At 38.0% G+C, this 14,502-nt stretch overlaps 1 protein-coding gene across 8 annotated transcripts in view; it reads right to left on the reverse strand.

Annotated features, from left to right (window-relative positions):
• iqsec1b (IQ motif and Sec7 domain ArfGEF 1b) overlaps positions 1-14,502 on the reverse strand; it is a 176,471-nt gene that overhangs the window by 52,771 nt on the left and 109,198 nt on the right. The window contains exon 1 of one of the 8 annotated variants that reach the window (XM_084395311.1): positions 9,805-9,928. The exons of 6 other annotated variants lie outside the window; for them this stretch is intronic. In XM_084395311.1, the coding sequence (XP_084251437.1) occupies positions 9,805-9,881 (77 nt within the window). In that variant the 5' untranslated portion in view covers positions 9,882-9,928. Of the gene's footprint in view, positions 1-4,921; positions 5,416-9,804; positions 9,929-14,502 lie in introns of those variants that run through there. One more of the 8 variants, XM_084395313.1, reaches the window with a different exon arrangement.

Genomic DNA, 14,502 nt, shown 5'->3' on the forward strand with positions numbered 1-14,502 from the left:
ATCAAAAAAGCTCTCACTGACTTAAATCAATACTTCAGACAAGAGGGACCACAGAGAGAGAGTGTTAAACAAATGGACTTCACTCCTCCTGACAACCTGAGGTTTCATATCTAGCACATACAGTAAATTGAATTCCTAGATGTTACGAACATTAAGACAATGAATAATTGCAAATGACAGAGCGTTCATATTTGTGTGTGCTAGGCATATCCCTTGACTTGTGTGCTTTTTGGGGTATTTGGCTATTCTTTCCACCCTGCTATTTGCACTCTCCAGACATCATTTAACTATTCTCACAAGCAGAAGTTGTGGTTGATCTGTGGACAGAAAGACTGTGGAAAAGGTTTCATGTTTGGGTCGAGAGTAAAATGGCAAATATTTCCAACCGCGTCACTCAGCCTGATATTTTCTTCCATTTTAAAATGGGAAAAAGTCTTGTCTCATCTTTCCTCTCTAAAAGCTTCCTCTTTAGCGGCTGTTGTCCCACCCCTTGGCTGTTTTACAAGGGAAATTATGTTTAGATGAGTTATATAAAGGCATGCAAAAGCTCTGTCAATGGAGCTAAAATCCACCAATGCTTTCGCTGTCTCTTATGAAAAAAAGTAACTTTTGAAGAGTCCTTCCAATTGAGCTTTTTTGAAGTGCTATAAACAAAAGAAAATAAGGCACAAAACCTCCCATTGAAATGTCATTGAGAGTTTCCCGTGGTGAAAATAACAATCTTTCTAATAACACGCTGGGGAGACAGTGGTCCTTGAAAATGATATAGTGAGATAAAAAATGGTCTGTAAGGGAAAAACAGCTATCGTGGCAAACATGGACTGAAAGACCAAGTAAAGATCTTCGATGTTTGCAGCTCTGCCTCATTAATTGTACAAATCAATATCTAAGATTTGCTCTAAAACTAAAAATTCTGAAAGAGAAGAGCTATAGACGACTAATTTCAAATCTAAAATAGTGGCTGGAGGGGAGTTCTGGGGCGGCGTTTGTGTGCATAGTGCTCAAAGGGTCAGGCAACATTAAACAGGAGATGGACTGACCTATTCACAACGAGGTCACGACCGCCATCAATTTTATATGTGCAGCAGAGAGAGACAGCACTGGGAAATGTGCTGATAGATACATCAAATATGGAGCCCCAGGTGGAGGGAACAGGCCAATATCCAGCCATTAGTCTTGCCTTGAAGTGACAGACCACTGGATAAAAGTTAGATCATGAAAAGGCACTCAAAAGCTACAGTTGAGCTTAGAGTCTCAGCAAGACCATTAAAATGTAAAAATTTTAACATCTTAACACCATCATGTCCATTAAAACTGTCCAATAAAATGACAGTCATTTTAAAACGAGTGCTATAACATATGTTCAAAGATTCAGTACCAATGGAAAATACTTTATGAGCTGAAAGGTTAAGCTTTGCGGCGGTACGATAAAACAGGATGGATTGCTTTCAAATGCATTTGAAAAGTAGGGCGATTCACTTTGTATTGTTTAGGCAGAGCTGATATCATTTTAATGAGTAGGCCTACTCTCAAGCTCATTCAGATCGGATAACTAGAAGAGCAAAAAATACGCTGATGTGAAAACCATTTAATCAATTGAAAAATAAACCACATTAGAGATTCAAAGAACACAAAAGTGACTGTCCTACTGCTCCTCGAAATAAAACAGCAATCCATCAAACCAAAGAATGTGTCATGTGGTTATATTGCCAAATGCAACCTAATTACTCAGTGTAAACTGCAACCCTCGCTCTGAAATATTAATAGATGCTAATAAGAATATTGGCGCTGTGTCAGAAGAAAACGGGAACAGTGCCTTCACTTGTGTTGACATGTTTGTCAATGAGGAAAAATGATTAAATAATGAATTTTCTCATCTTGAAATATGAAATGTCAATTATACACTACTTGGTGGAGAAAACAATGTTACTCTAAAAAGAAAATATAGATAGATAATAGATATGTTTGACCAGTTAAAGACAGACAGAGAGACAAACTGACAGACGGACGGACGGAAGGAAGGAAGATAGATAGATATGTGACTCATACAAGCAAATGACTGAACAAGTTCAACAAAATTTGAGGGCTCCACTTGTAAACTCTCCCCACATTGCGGTGCAGTTTCCCATCCAGCCGAGAGGCCGTGAATCAGAAAGAATTGCTTACTCACCCACAGACAGTTCAGAGATCTGTCTACAGAAGTGCTGCTGTCTTTTTGCTGTCGTTTGCCCACTTGAAAAATCCAAGTGTCTCCTCTGAATACCGAACTCAAATCTCTCACGTTGATCTGTTCAGGTGTCGTCTAAAAAAAGTCTAAAAGCAGCAAAGTCTGAGCAACTTTCTGAAGTCTGTTTAAGGTTCCTCGAGCACAGAGAGCAGAAAAGCCTGGGAGAATCCTTTACATAACACAGGCTCCAGCAAACAGGTCGGCCCTGAGAACTCCCGCCAAAGGCTTGGAAAATACCTGCAAATGTCTGGTGACGCACGGTGGAAAAAAAACAGATGCAGACAGCCAGTCAGACGACCCATAGGAAACACTCCATAACTGGGAGATTCATAAAATCCTCGACTCAAGGAAAGGACAACTATTTCTCTGATACTACACGGTGTTAGAGAAGGAATGACAGCAAGCTGAACAGGACAAGACGGGCACCTTCAGACTCAACTGCAAGCCGTGCAATGTAAATTAATAATAGACTGTGCTTCCACTGGTGTGCTAGTTTACACTGCCGGATCAGGTTGCCTGACATCTACAATTTCACAAGACCTTTATTTTAAAACAGCCAAAAATTTTGAAGTTATAAGCACTTCCAAAAAGCAATTTCCTTTAGCCTTGATAAAACACCACAGGGGGTTTAACAAACTACAGATTCCTTTCGAATCAGACATCTGAGATAGTACACACAAAAAAAAAAAAAAAAAAAATTCCTGGAAGAAGGCACTTGTCCTGGGTTTGTGCCCTGAAGGCCGATGAGGAGACATTTTTTCATTGTGAAATGAGATATAGAGTGAGCTCATTCTACAGATGACAGCAGACAGGCAGAAATGAACAGCCGGAAATGAAACTAAGGAGAACCTGAGAACCCTGCTACGAGACACCCAACAGGGAGAGTCTGAAAGCAGAGATCATGGAGCTCTAGCATACAGGAACACTATAATCAAAATCCCCCTAAAACACCAGCAGCGGTTCATTTCCCTGCCAAAGACCCTTTCTAGTTCCAGAAGTCTCATTTTAGAAAAAGTGTAATGATGGTGTTGTGCAATAGAAAATCATGCCATTTAAAGGAACGGTTGACTCAGAAATGAAAATTGTGTCATAATTTGCTAAATGAAGTCATTATTCACTGAAAATCTCAGCCTTTGTCATCAGCTCTACTTCACGTTTTTCCTACATTCCGCATCGTGAGAACCAATTCGGATTTACAAACATTTGATTTTAATCAATTTCATTCAATTCAATAGAATCTATCTATCTATCTATCTATCTATCTATCTATCTATCTATCTATCTATCTATCTATCTATCTATCTATCTATCTATCTATCTATCTATCTATCTATCCATCCATCCATCCATCCATCCATCCATCCATCCATCCATCCATCCATCCATCCATCCATCCATCCATCCATCCATCCATCCATCCATCCATCCATCCATCCATCCATCCATCCATCCATCCATCCATCCATCCATCCATCCATCCATCCATCCATCCGCTTTTGAACTATTCATTAAAATAAACATCTCAGAAGAGACGATTGCTTTAGAAATTTGGCTACACTGGTTCTGCTGTACGTTTTTGAATCACTAAACAGAACTGGCTCATGAATCATTTGTTTGTGTGCTACGCTAGAGATTCTGACAAAATAGCTAATTCATTTAATTCTGGTACATTGAAACACATGATGACAGGAGTTTCATCTTCATGCAAGCTATTCCCTGATCTATCCAGTATGCACGCCCCAATTAGATCCACAGGAGACGATGTTGGGAAGAACACCAAGGGCAACAACAAGAAGACAACTGTGAGAGAGTGCTGTATGTCTGTGGATATGGAGGAAATGGGAAATGTCTGAAAGTGGAGATCTGAATATATGCAAAAACGCCTTTACACTTCCACTACAAAACAAATGTAAAGTAAAGCATGATTCAGAAGATTCAGTTCCAAAACAGAGTTGAGTCTGTGGCTCACCAAATGCTAGGGAGAAAATTACAGAGCCCCGGAAAACTGGTTGGCTACACTGTGGTGAATGAAGTGGCCTGACTCAGAGCCTCTAGTCACTAATTTTAGCCAAGTTGGGTGGAAACACGCAGTCCTGTTGAGCTATTAATGATGTAACTGTACTACTCCAAATTACAGAATAATAGTACATAATATCAAATATAAAGAACAAACTAAGCCATTAAAGTAAACAAGATGTGCTTCGTGTTTATGCCGAGAGCATTCATTACATCTTGTTGCATTTCTGATTGCAAGGAAACACATATAAAACTTTATTTCAATGACAAAAACACATATGGAACAAAATACCAGAGTACTTCACATAAAATACAACAAAAAATATCTATAAAACATCCTAAACTTTTGGAGTAGAAACAATTTGAACTTTTCACAAACAATTACAACCCCCCCCAGCAAATAACACCTTGAATTAGATGTGAAATTTGGAAGTAGAAAAACAGAAATAGCCTAGTATTTTCTTGTAAAACATACTCCTTTTATTTACAACTTGAAAAATCATTTTTTACATTGTACTGCACTTATAACGTGACCACATCACAGCCTAACCTGATTTCTCCTGGCATCAAACACTCTCTTTGATAGAGCCAAATCATCAGAAATGAATGGACAGAACAGGTGTTCTGCAGGAGAAGAACGTCATGCACTTATCTCCACCTGATTTAAAGATCTCCTACCTTATGGTACGAACTGAAATGCAGTATTTCCACATCAGATTCAACATGAGGGCATTTCCTGCCTGGCTGCTCGATGAGGGTCTTCAAAACAAGGTGGGGTAGATCCAAAAAGAAGGAGAAGAAAATACAGTGGAGCTCATGTGCTACTTGACTCAACTCAACTCCAATCATCCAGACTAGCCGCTCCTTCCTCTTTCCCTTCTCTCAACCACAAACAGCGTGCTACGCTTGAAGTGCTGAAAGAGTAAAAAAAAAAAAAACACTAATTCATCCCCCCCCAGTTCAAGTTACAGCAGTTGTTGCTGCTTCTAAAGCATAGGCATCTTTAGCTTTGTTTATGTAGCCATACCCAAATGTCCCCCTCTGAGAAGTTGTCTAACAGCAATCTGAGGTTCCCATGCTAGCCGAGGAATGGAGTATGCTATCAGAGACACAGCCGGATGCACTCGTTCTCCTCAAGCAGACGCACTCCTCCTGTCATCCCCTCGTAGTGCGAGTCATTTCATTTGGAGGTCTGTGTCAAAGGGAACAGGCAGGCCCGTTCAGCCAACACTTGCGCCAAGTGTGACACGTCTCCCTAAGGAGGCCAGGGAGGGTCTGACCAGTGTTTGCACCCTCAACTATGACTTGTAGATGTAGTTAATTGGTCTCAATAGCATTAAACGAGTGTCGTAATGGAATTTTTATGTAAAAATACTGAAGCTGTTGAGCTGAGTGGGGCCAGATTTATCCTGGAGAACAGTGCTGCAGGAGGCTATGAGATCATAATCAAAGCCTGTCATTGGAGTAAAGGCTTGGCACACTCCATGGAAATGGATTACCTTCAAAAACTGTAACTTAAAGCCTTACGCACCAACACTGGCATACACATGCGAAAAGTCATGAAGAAGAAACACGGGACAGGAGCCAGTGAAGAAACTGTGCAGAAACAGAGAAATCAAACAAGTCAGGAAAGTTTTAAAATGAACTTTAGGTTGGCTTTAAGTTCTGCAAATACAGATGAGTGAAACGTATACGGTGAGATCGATTTCAGACGATAACATTTGTTTTTGTTTGGCTCTGTTCTCTTCCTCTTTGGTTCTGAAATGCTTCCACGACCTTCAGGTTAAATTGCCGGCTGTCCATTGTAATTTACATGGAGGGAGAATATTAAAACATTTTACTGCTGTTTTATATAACAGAGTTTACTTTGTGAGGTCAACTTAAAATGTATGAGGAAAACTATCTGAGAAAACAACCATTTAACAGAAGACTAAAGTATATACTGTAAATACACTGCTGTTCAAAAGTTTTAGAAAGAAACTTTTGCTCACCAAGGCAGTAATATTATGAAATATTATTTCAATTTCAAATAACTGATTTCTATTTCAATATATTAAATTGTAATTTAGTCACTCAATCCTATTATCATTGTAATAAGCTGATTCAGTGCTCAAGAAACATTTCTTATTATTATCAATGTTGAATTTTTTTTAGGATTCTTTGATGAATAGAACATTTCTAAACTAGAAATAGAAATCTTTTATAACATTATAAATGTCTTTACTGTCATTTTGATTAATTTAATGCATTCTTGCGGAATAAAAGTACTTTTTTAAAATCTAACAGTGGTGTAGTTATTTAGTATTCCATATTGACAATATAAATTGAAATATTGTGCTAACCATTGGCTAGATTTTAGAAAGGTGAAACAAAATCTGATCATCTGAAAAGGAAAGTTGTTTCAGAGGTGGATGAACTAGAGTTAGTTTTGATTATATAAGGACTTTTAAGGCAAATTCTAAGACCAAAGTCATAACTTTTAAACTGTACCACATTTTTAAAAAATACCAGGATTCTGGAGGTTGAAAAACATGGTGTTCATTTTTCCATAGGAAATATACAACTAAATATTATGAAAGCAATTTCATTCAGCGAATGAAAAATCCAAGTCTGCTCGCTTTCCATGTCAACTGTAAAATGCCTGACATTTCACACGCTGAGGAAAACAATCACTTTTTCAAAAGGATAGTAATAATTAGCAGCACCTTTCTAAAGCAGCCTTGTTGTTTTGCTGTTTCTGTAACTGACATCAGAATACTTCCCTGAAGACTGCCATATCCTCCAAAAAACACCCTCTCTTTATCTAATTACTGTCCAACACATAGGCTTCGAGACAGAAAAAAGCGGACATTCACACTGGCACACACAGACATGCTTTCTGTAGCCTCCAGCTTCTTGGCAGCAAAAGACTGAACAAAATGCAATTTGGACAAAAGCATTACAATTCAAGACAGAGAGCACACAAACAAACATAACCCAGCTTTACGTCCATCATAAAGTAAAGGGCTGATGTATCGCTATTAAAGCTGACAGCTAATAACCTCAATTGAAGTCAAAATGAATTTATGACTATGGCTTTATTTATGACAGTGTAAATATCTCTGTGTGGTCTCCATCTGACATACTAAAATAATTAAAAGACAAATCAATATTTACTTTGTAAGCAAACATGTAATAGGCAGGATAATGTAAATTTAGATTGTTATTGCAACAAAACCACTTCATGTTATTTCAAGGCATTCACCATAACCATCATCAACATTATCCTAAACACTAGGACAGACTAAAGTAATGCTTACACAATGTCCAAATCACCCAAACAGCACCATAGTGTATAATAATAACAATAAAAAGCCAAATTCAAATTTTATATTTGAATTTGAGACCAAAATTTTAAGATTTTGAGTAAAATTCAAGTCAACTGCTTGACATAACACAAAACTACCAAATTAAACACTAGCAATGAACATGTTTATGAATACATGCTGGAACACTGTAGTTATATTTACACCCTGGCAAACACTATCCAGTGCATTCAAGCTATACATTTGTGCGGTTACTGGGAATCGAACCCATGAGCTTGGCGCTGCTAGAGTCATTCTCCGCCAGTTGAGCAATGGGAACATACAGTTCACTCCTATTTACACAAATGAAATATGAAAATGCCTTTGCTTCACCACAATTACAAGCAAAAAGCTCCATAAAAGGTGAGTCTGCTTTCAAAAATGACCACAGCAGGAAAGAACAAATCTTGCTCTTTTTAAGGATTCAGCGTGAAGGACTCCAGACTTCAAAAAACATTCCAGTCTGGGATGTCTACGCCCACATCAGCAACTGAGGGGAATATTAATGACTTGCTCTGCTAATTTGCATATGGAATTGATGCTGTGTTCGTCCCACTCTGTGGTAAACTATGATAGTTGAAAATGCCACGGAATACAATTTCTAAACTACATGTAGTTCCTGCATGCAGTAACATACCGCAAAGGCAGAAGAGTTTAATAAACAAAGCAGTGTAATCAGCAATAAAGAATATCTACAGTAATGATTGTATGTATTATATTAATCAGTGAAGCACCTGCATAAGCGTCATTTAATGTGTCATTCCAGTCTTAAAGGGCCAGCGCCACTAAATAATGTACATTAATGCAGATATTTGAGGTACCTTTATCCAAAAGGGAAGTTTTTCATTGAATAATTTAGAGAATGCGATGATAGGGTAAAAAGCCTGTTTCTGATGTGACAACTGAATATACGTCTGATTCCATTATCAATGTGATTGTTTCCCCAACAAAAACTTAAATGTCAAAGCTTATGAATCATTTTAATGTGCTCTAAAGAGGTTTTATTGGGCCGCTCCTTCCCTGACAGTACCAGCTGAGTAATTCTGTTCTGAAACACCTACGCTGACTGTCTACCATATGTTATATTGGGACAAAAATAAAGGGGGATTTTTCTCTTTTGTTTCTTCAGTTTTGTTTCAAATGTGAGGTTGAAAGTCGCCAACGACACTGTATATTGTGTTTGATTGAAGGCATTGCAAAGCACACAAAGGCCACGTTGTGTGAACTGCGCAGTTTCCACTGATTACAGCAGTCAATTGAAGGACACGGTTAGGAGAGAAGGTCAGCAGGAACAGTTGACAGGGGATTTCCTGAGTCAGAGACACCCGGATGCCTTAGTCAGCAAAGGTTAAGCGCAACACCACGGTGGTCATAGGAACGGGAAGAGGGGGAGACCCATAAACGTCAGGCCTGCAGGTATCAATAATGACAACTTTGAAGAAATTAATGTAGCCACTAAATAAAATATACTAATAATAACTACTTTTAACTAAAAAAAAAAAAAAAAAATAGCCATTAAATCTTGTCATAAATAAGTAAAAAAAAAAAAAAAACATTTCAAAATATAATTTATTAAAATAAATATCAAAATAATAATTAATGATGAATACATTTTTAAATGAACAAATATTCCATGCAGTATCTCAGTTAATATTTGTTCATAAGTATATTAATGCAAGAATTTAGTTTTAAATAGTTTTAAATTAAATATAGCATGTCACATTGTCGGGCACTGCTTAAAATTTCACGTCGACTTAAAACCAAAGCTCAAAGATCTCCTGGACATAAGACAGAAGACTATCCTCAAGCAATGATAGAGCACCGGACAAAACAAGGGCTTGAGGGGGGTACCATGCCCCACAATAGAGGATCAAATCTGTGATGGAAACGCTTGTCAGGTCACAGAAACACAATAGAGCTCACTGCAACCTCAGCTTTGAAGCCCTTAACTCACAATAACACAAAGATACACTGATCTGAGGTCAGTCACAGCTCTTCGCTGACTGAATAACAGCCTGTAAAGGCTTTATTGAGCTGATCTGAAAACTGCTACTGAATGAGAACAATACATGCATTAAACTACTCCAACAATAAAAGCATCTTTAATTGGAAATGAATTTTAGTAGAACAATAACAACACATTACCATAAGCTGATAATACCTTCATTCAAGTCATATTTTATTATAAAAGCAATAGAGAACAAAGACTCTTCTTACCTTTTATAGAAGCCATTGAGAGGCTGCAAGCAAAGAAACTGCCAGTAATCCAAACAAAATGTCTTGAGCTTCAACATTGTCTTGAGCAAGAAACCGACGCGTTCTGTGATTTAGCCTATCACATCCCTGCTAGCCTGCATAAAGAGTTGAAATGCACATGGTTGCACCATCACACCTGACTCAGAGGTGTTTGAGTGACGGTGAATATGCCAAACATCCCGTAGATCAACGTAAGACAGGGCCTCGGCGGTGGCTGTAAATCCTTTCAGCATGAATAGTAACACCCTTTGTGATGTCTCTCACACCCCCAATGAAGTCACACACACCATGTGTACGACTCTCCACCGCTTCAGGGATGACAAAAGTGTGTGTGAGAAATATAACTGTAATTCCTCTAGCTCTAATCCAGCACAAACAGTCCAAACAGAATAAAAAAAGGAAAGCTTTTCCCTCACTTTTGAATTACAGCTGCTTCCATTGTCTATCAGTGCCGATGACAAAGTCCAGCTCCACCGTGCTTCACCGCAACCACAAAGCCCCCTACACCCCCCTGCCCGGCCCGTATTAATTATGCTTTATCTGATGGTGCACTCCCTTTGCCAGCCATGTGTGTGTGTTGAGCAGTGCTAATCACTAGAAGCACATGGTGATCAGCAGGGACTGACGCTCACCAAACACAAGCTGGCTGATTTACAACCTCACTCTGATATGCTGATGCCCGTTGCCATGATACGGGATCACTGGCGATAAAATGCTAAATGGAAGCCTTAAGATGATGCTGATTGGCTGAGAGTGAGAGAGTGGGCGTGGTCAAAAAGTCAGAGAGGCCACTGATTTTAGTTTTGCTCGGGGTAAATTGGATAAAATGCAAAAGCAAGTTTACATGTAGCTAACTTGAAATTTCAAGTGGTAAATGTAGAGTGGCATGCACTTAAGAAACGGTTTTGTTTCCCAAATAAATGATCATATATGCAGGTTTTGTGACCAAATATTAATTGAAGAGTTAAATTTAGTAATTTATGGAGAAAATTTACCTATAGACATTTATTTCTTACAGAACAGGACACTATAAGTGACCTGCAAAAAAGCTAAAAGATAATTAAAGATTGTGAAAAAGAAAGACTAGCAACACCTATAATAATCTTTCCCATAAACATACATTTTATCCTAAAATCTTGATGACAAAGTTCATGAACATTTCAAGCAGTAACAGCAATGTGGCATGCTACACTTTGCCTAGTTTTAAACAATATGTTTTTAAACAATTTTTTGGAATATTTGTACATTTAACAAGATATTTGTCACTACAGAACTGCAAAAAAGCTAAAAGATTATTAACAAATTGTATATATATAAAAAAAAACGCATATCTTGATGTTAAAAAGGACATTAGACATGTTATTGGTCAACCAGTATTACACTGATACAGACTAAAAACAATGAAAAGAGGGAAGTAATGTCAAAAAGCTTTGAAATTAGCAAAGATACAGAAACATTATTGTGCATGAGCCGAGTCTGAACCTGAATATCTAGAGAAAGCAAATGAGATGTGACCACAATGTCATGGAAATTGAATGCACTGAAAGAGGTATATTTAAACCCATGATAGCACATTCGAGCAATCTATTTCAAGGTAGCATGACCAGTAATCACCAAACCCTGTAGGCGCTCATTTCTCTAGAGAATATCAACATACTCATATGTGTGTGTGTTTGGGATGCTTGTCATTATGCGAACTACTGAAGCCCCTGCACACGGACCGGATCTTTCTGCTCCCTCTCACGCCCTCTAAACTCTCTCAAATCCATCCACAGCCTGGCATTTAAACAAAACACACAGTCCTCTCGCTATAGATTGGTACAACAGATCAGGGATTTCTTTGTGCAAGTGTAAAGTGAGAAATGCTTAATGACACTAGCAGCCAAACAGAGCTCTATAGAGTTGAGCATTCATGCTGTTTGATTGCCAAAGCACAAAAAGTCACATGGTAAACAATAAAAACATGCATCATTTAGCAAAATCATTTAGATATATAGATTTTTTTTTAAGAATATGAAGGACTTAACCAAAGGACCAAATATCTTTCCAACCATTTCCAAAAGGGTTTTGATTCATTAGTTCTTGGGTGATCCAAATGTTTTATGACTAGTACTGCCAGCCAAGACAGTCAGTTCACTTAAAAACCATCCACACTCCGCCTTTCTGCAATTTAACTCGGAATTGCATTTAATTTTATGTACCTTTTACTTGTTTAAAACCCATAAACATTAGAGAACACAAGTATGGCCACACATGCCCCTTTTTCCTCAGTAATGAGTCTTAGCAAACAGCTCTTTTGTCTTGTGGGTAGTTTAGGGGCCCGTTTTGTAAGGGGGTTCGGGGGGGATGGGGGGGAATGGAGCTTGCCCATTAAACAGACAAGGATACATCCATCATCCGGTTGGCTGAGACTGAGATTGTCTTCTTCCACACAGGACCGAGGCATTTAGACTGATATATATCCTATATATCCTCATCTATACATATATCTTATAGGCTAAAAATATAACTTGAAGACTTAAGACTTGAAGAAACAAAGCTTTAATGGGGGGCTAAAGCCATCCATTAGTCTTTGTACACCAGGTGTTCGCTTTTCAGGACCCAGCTGTGCTCCACGTCCCCAGTAAATGAGCCACACGGCTCTCCGGAGGTAATGACAGCGGTCAGCATCCGAGGGAGCACATGCCACACACTGCTATTAATGAACCGATGCTCTGCGAGAACTCAACACCAGTTAATGGCCCCTAGGCACAGGCACAGCCACACGAAAGCTAGTTTTACGATATAGGGCATCATATTCATGAATGACGCTCAAGGGAACGCAAGGGAAATCTCAAACTGATAGATTTGTGGTAATTAAAGCCTATGTATATGTAATGCACGATTGCACGAAAATGCATGAAAAGCAGTTTCTTTCTAAGGGATGTTATCACCAGCCTTGCAGGAAACTGGATGTCTCTTATGCTCACCAAGGCTGCAAAATAGCCAAATACTGCAGTAAAAACAGTAATTTTGTGAACTATTATTACAATTTAAAACAACTGTTTCCAACTTTAAAATGTAATTTATTCCTGTGATGGCAAAGCTGGATTTTTTATTCTTTTTTATTTAATCAATACAACTGCATTATGTGAGCACTTCACAATTTGTAATAAAAATTTTAAATTACAAATACAAGTCTGAGCTCTAAAGTTTCAATATATACTACAATATTGGTAGCTGATGAACAATATAGCTAAAATACCTTTTAGATGTATTAAGACAAATATGAATGTGTCTGTAAAAAAATAAATAAAATAAAAATACTGTAAAATTACCATTGTTAGGAAGCAGTAAAAACAATTGTTCAATTCTGAAGTTATATACACATTTTATGCCATGTATACAATCTAAACATACATTCTTTGTGATTGTTGGATAGGTGCATTACTCGGATATGGTACAGTAAAATGCAGAAAAAGCACACCAGTGATTATTTCACACAGAGGCACCAGCTGTGTAAATACAGTTTGGTTTCACGGTCTTAGGGACTGTTTTGATATACATAAGAACGGATTATATAACTATGTTTGCTTTATTGTAATGTTTTATCCGCCGGACCCGATGTCTCTTCAAAGATAGATTTTCTAGTGAAATAGAGAGCAGGTTTATTAAATGTACCAGTGAAAAAAACAAAAGCTTAGACTAGAGGTACCTTTATATCAATTCAATAAACACTGCCTTCCCTGAAGGAAAACAGCTTAAAGGGTAACTAAACCCCTGGTCAGAGCTTGACTCCACCCACTGGCAATATTTGAAAAATGCTGGAAAAGTGGGCAGAGCCCAGTGGAGAGGGGGCGTGCATCTGAGATGTATCTCTCTGTAGGCTAGGGCGTGGTTAACTGGTACCCTCTGACGTCAGAGTGTACCACAACTTCCAATAGGAAAATTCAACTGCAGTAGCCACTGTTCAACCTGATGAGGGCAGCACTGAGACGTTTTTACACCATATTTTGTAAAATTAAAACACTTTAAACACAAATGTTAAAAAAATTACTTGAATCAGTGAACAGCACTAATAAAGCCCCATTCTTACAGAGCATTAACTAAAAAAAGTTGGTTTAGGGTTTAGTTACCCTTTAAGCTGGTAGCTGTGTTTTTAGAACATGGTTTCTACCTGGTCTAAACTGGTCACGCGATTGGAGGAGCAACAATGTTGGATATAGGTGGTCAAGTTGGTTTTTGAAACATAGCTAGTCTAGCAGCTAAAGCCCCTGATATATTTTAAGCGAAAAGGAAGAGCAAAAAGGTGTGAAGTTTGTTTGGAGAGTTTGAAACAGCTTAAAGTGAGTTTTTACTAGTGTTTATTGGTTCTAAACGCTCCTGTCGTCTGCTGTGTACAGACTTAACTTTTGTTTGACTACATTCAGGAAATGTTCTTTCTTGGAGTGGATCAAATAAAAAGGGAGTTCGTATATCTGACTGCTTGTATTATTTTATTATGATAATCGAATCGTTGACGTTAAAATTGTAATCGAATTGAACCGTGAGACCAAAGACGATTCACACCCCTACCCTAATATTATAAACAGACGTCTATTTAAATAAACGTAATGTGACTTGACTGGAGTTCTGAATTGCAGAGCTTGTGCAAACATATCCATGTCCCTGATGCTTTTA

Source organism: Rutilus rutilus (assembly GCF_951802725.1).
Source record: "Rutilus rutilus genome assembly, chromosome: 22".
In the NCBI taxonomy this organism is placed as follows: Eukaryota; Metazoa; Chordata; class Actinopteri; order Cypriniformes; family Leuciscidae; genus Rutilus; species Rutilus rutilus.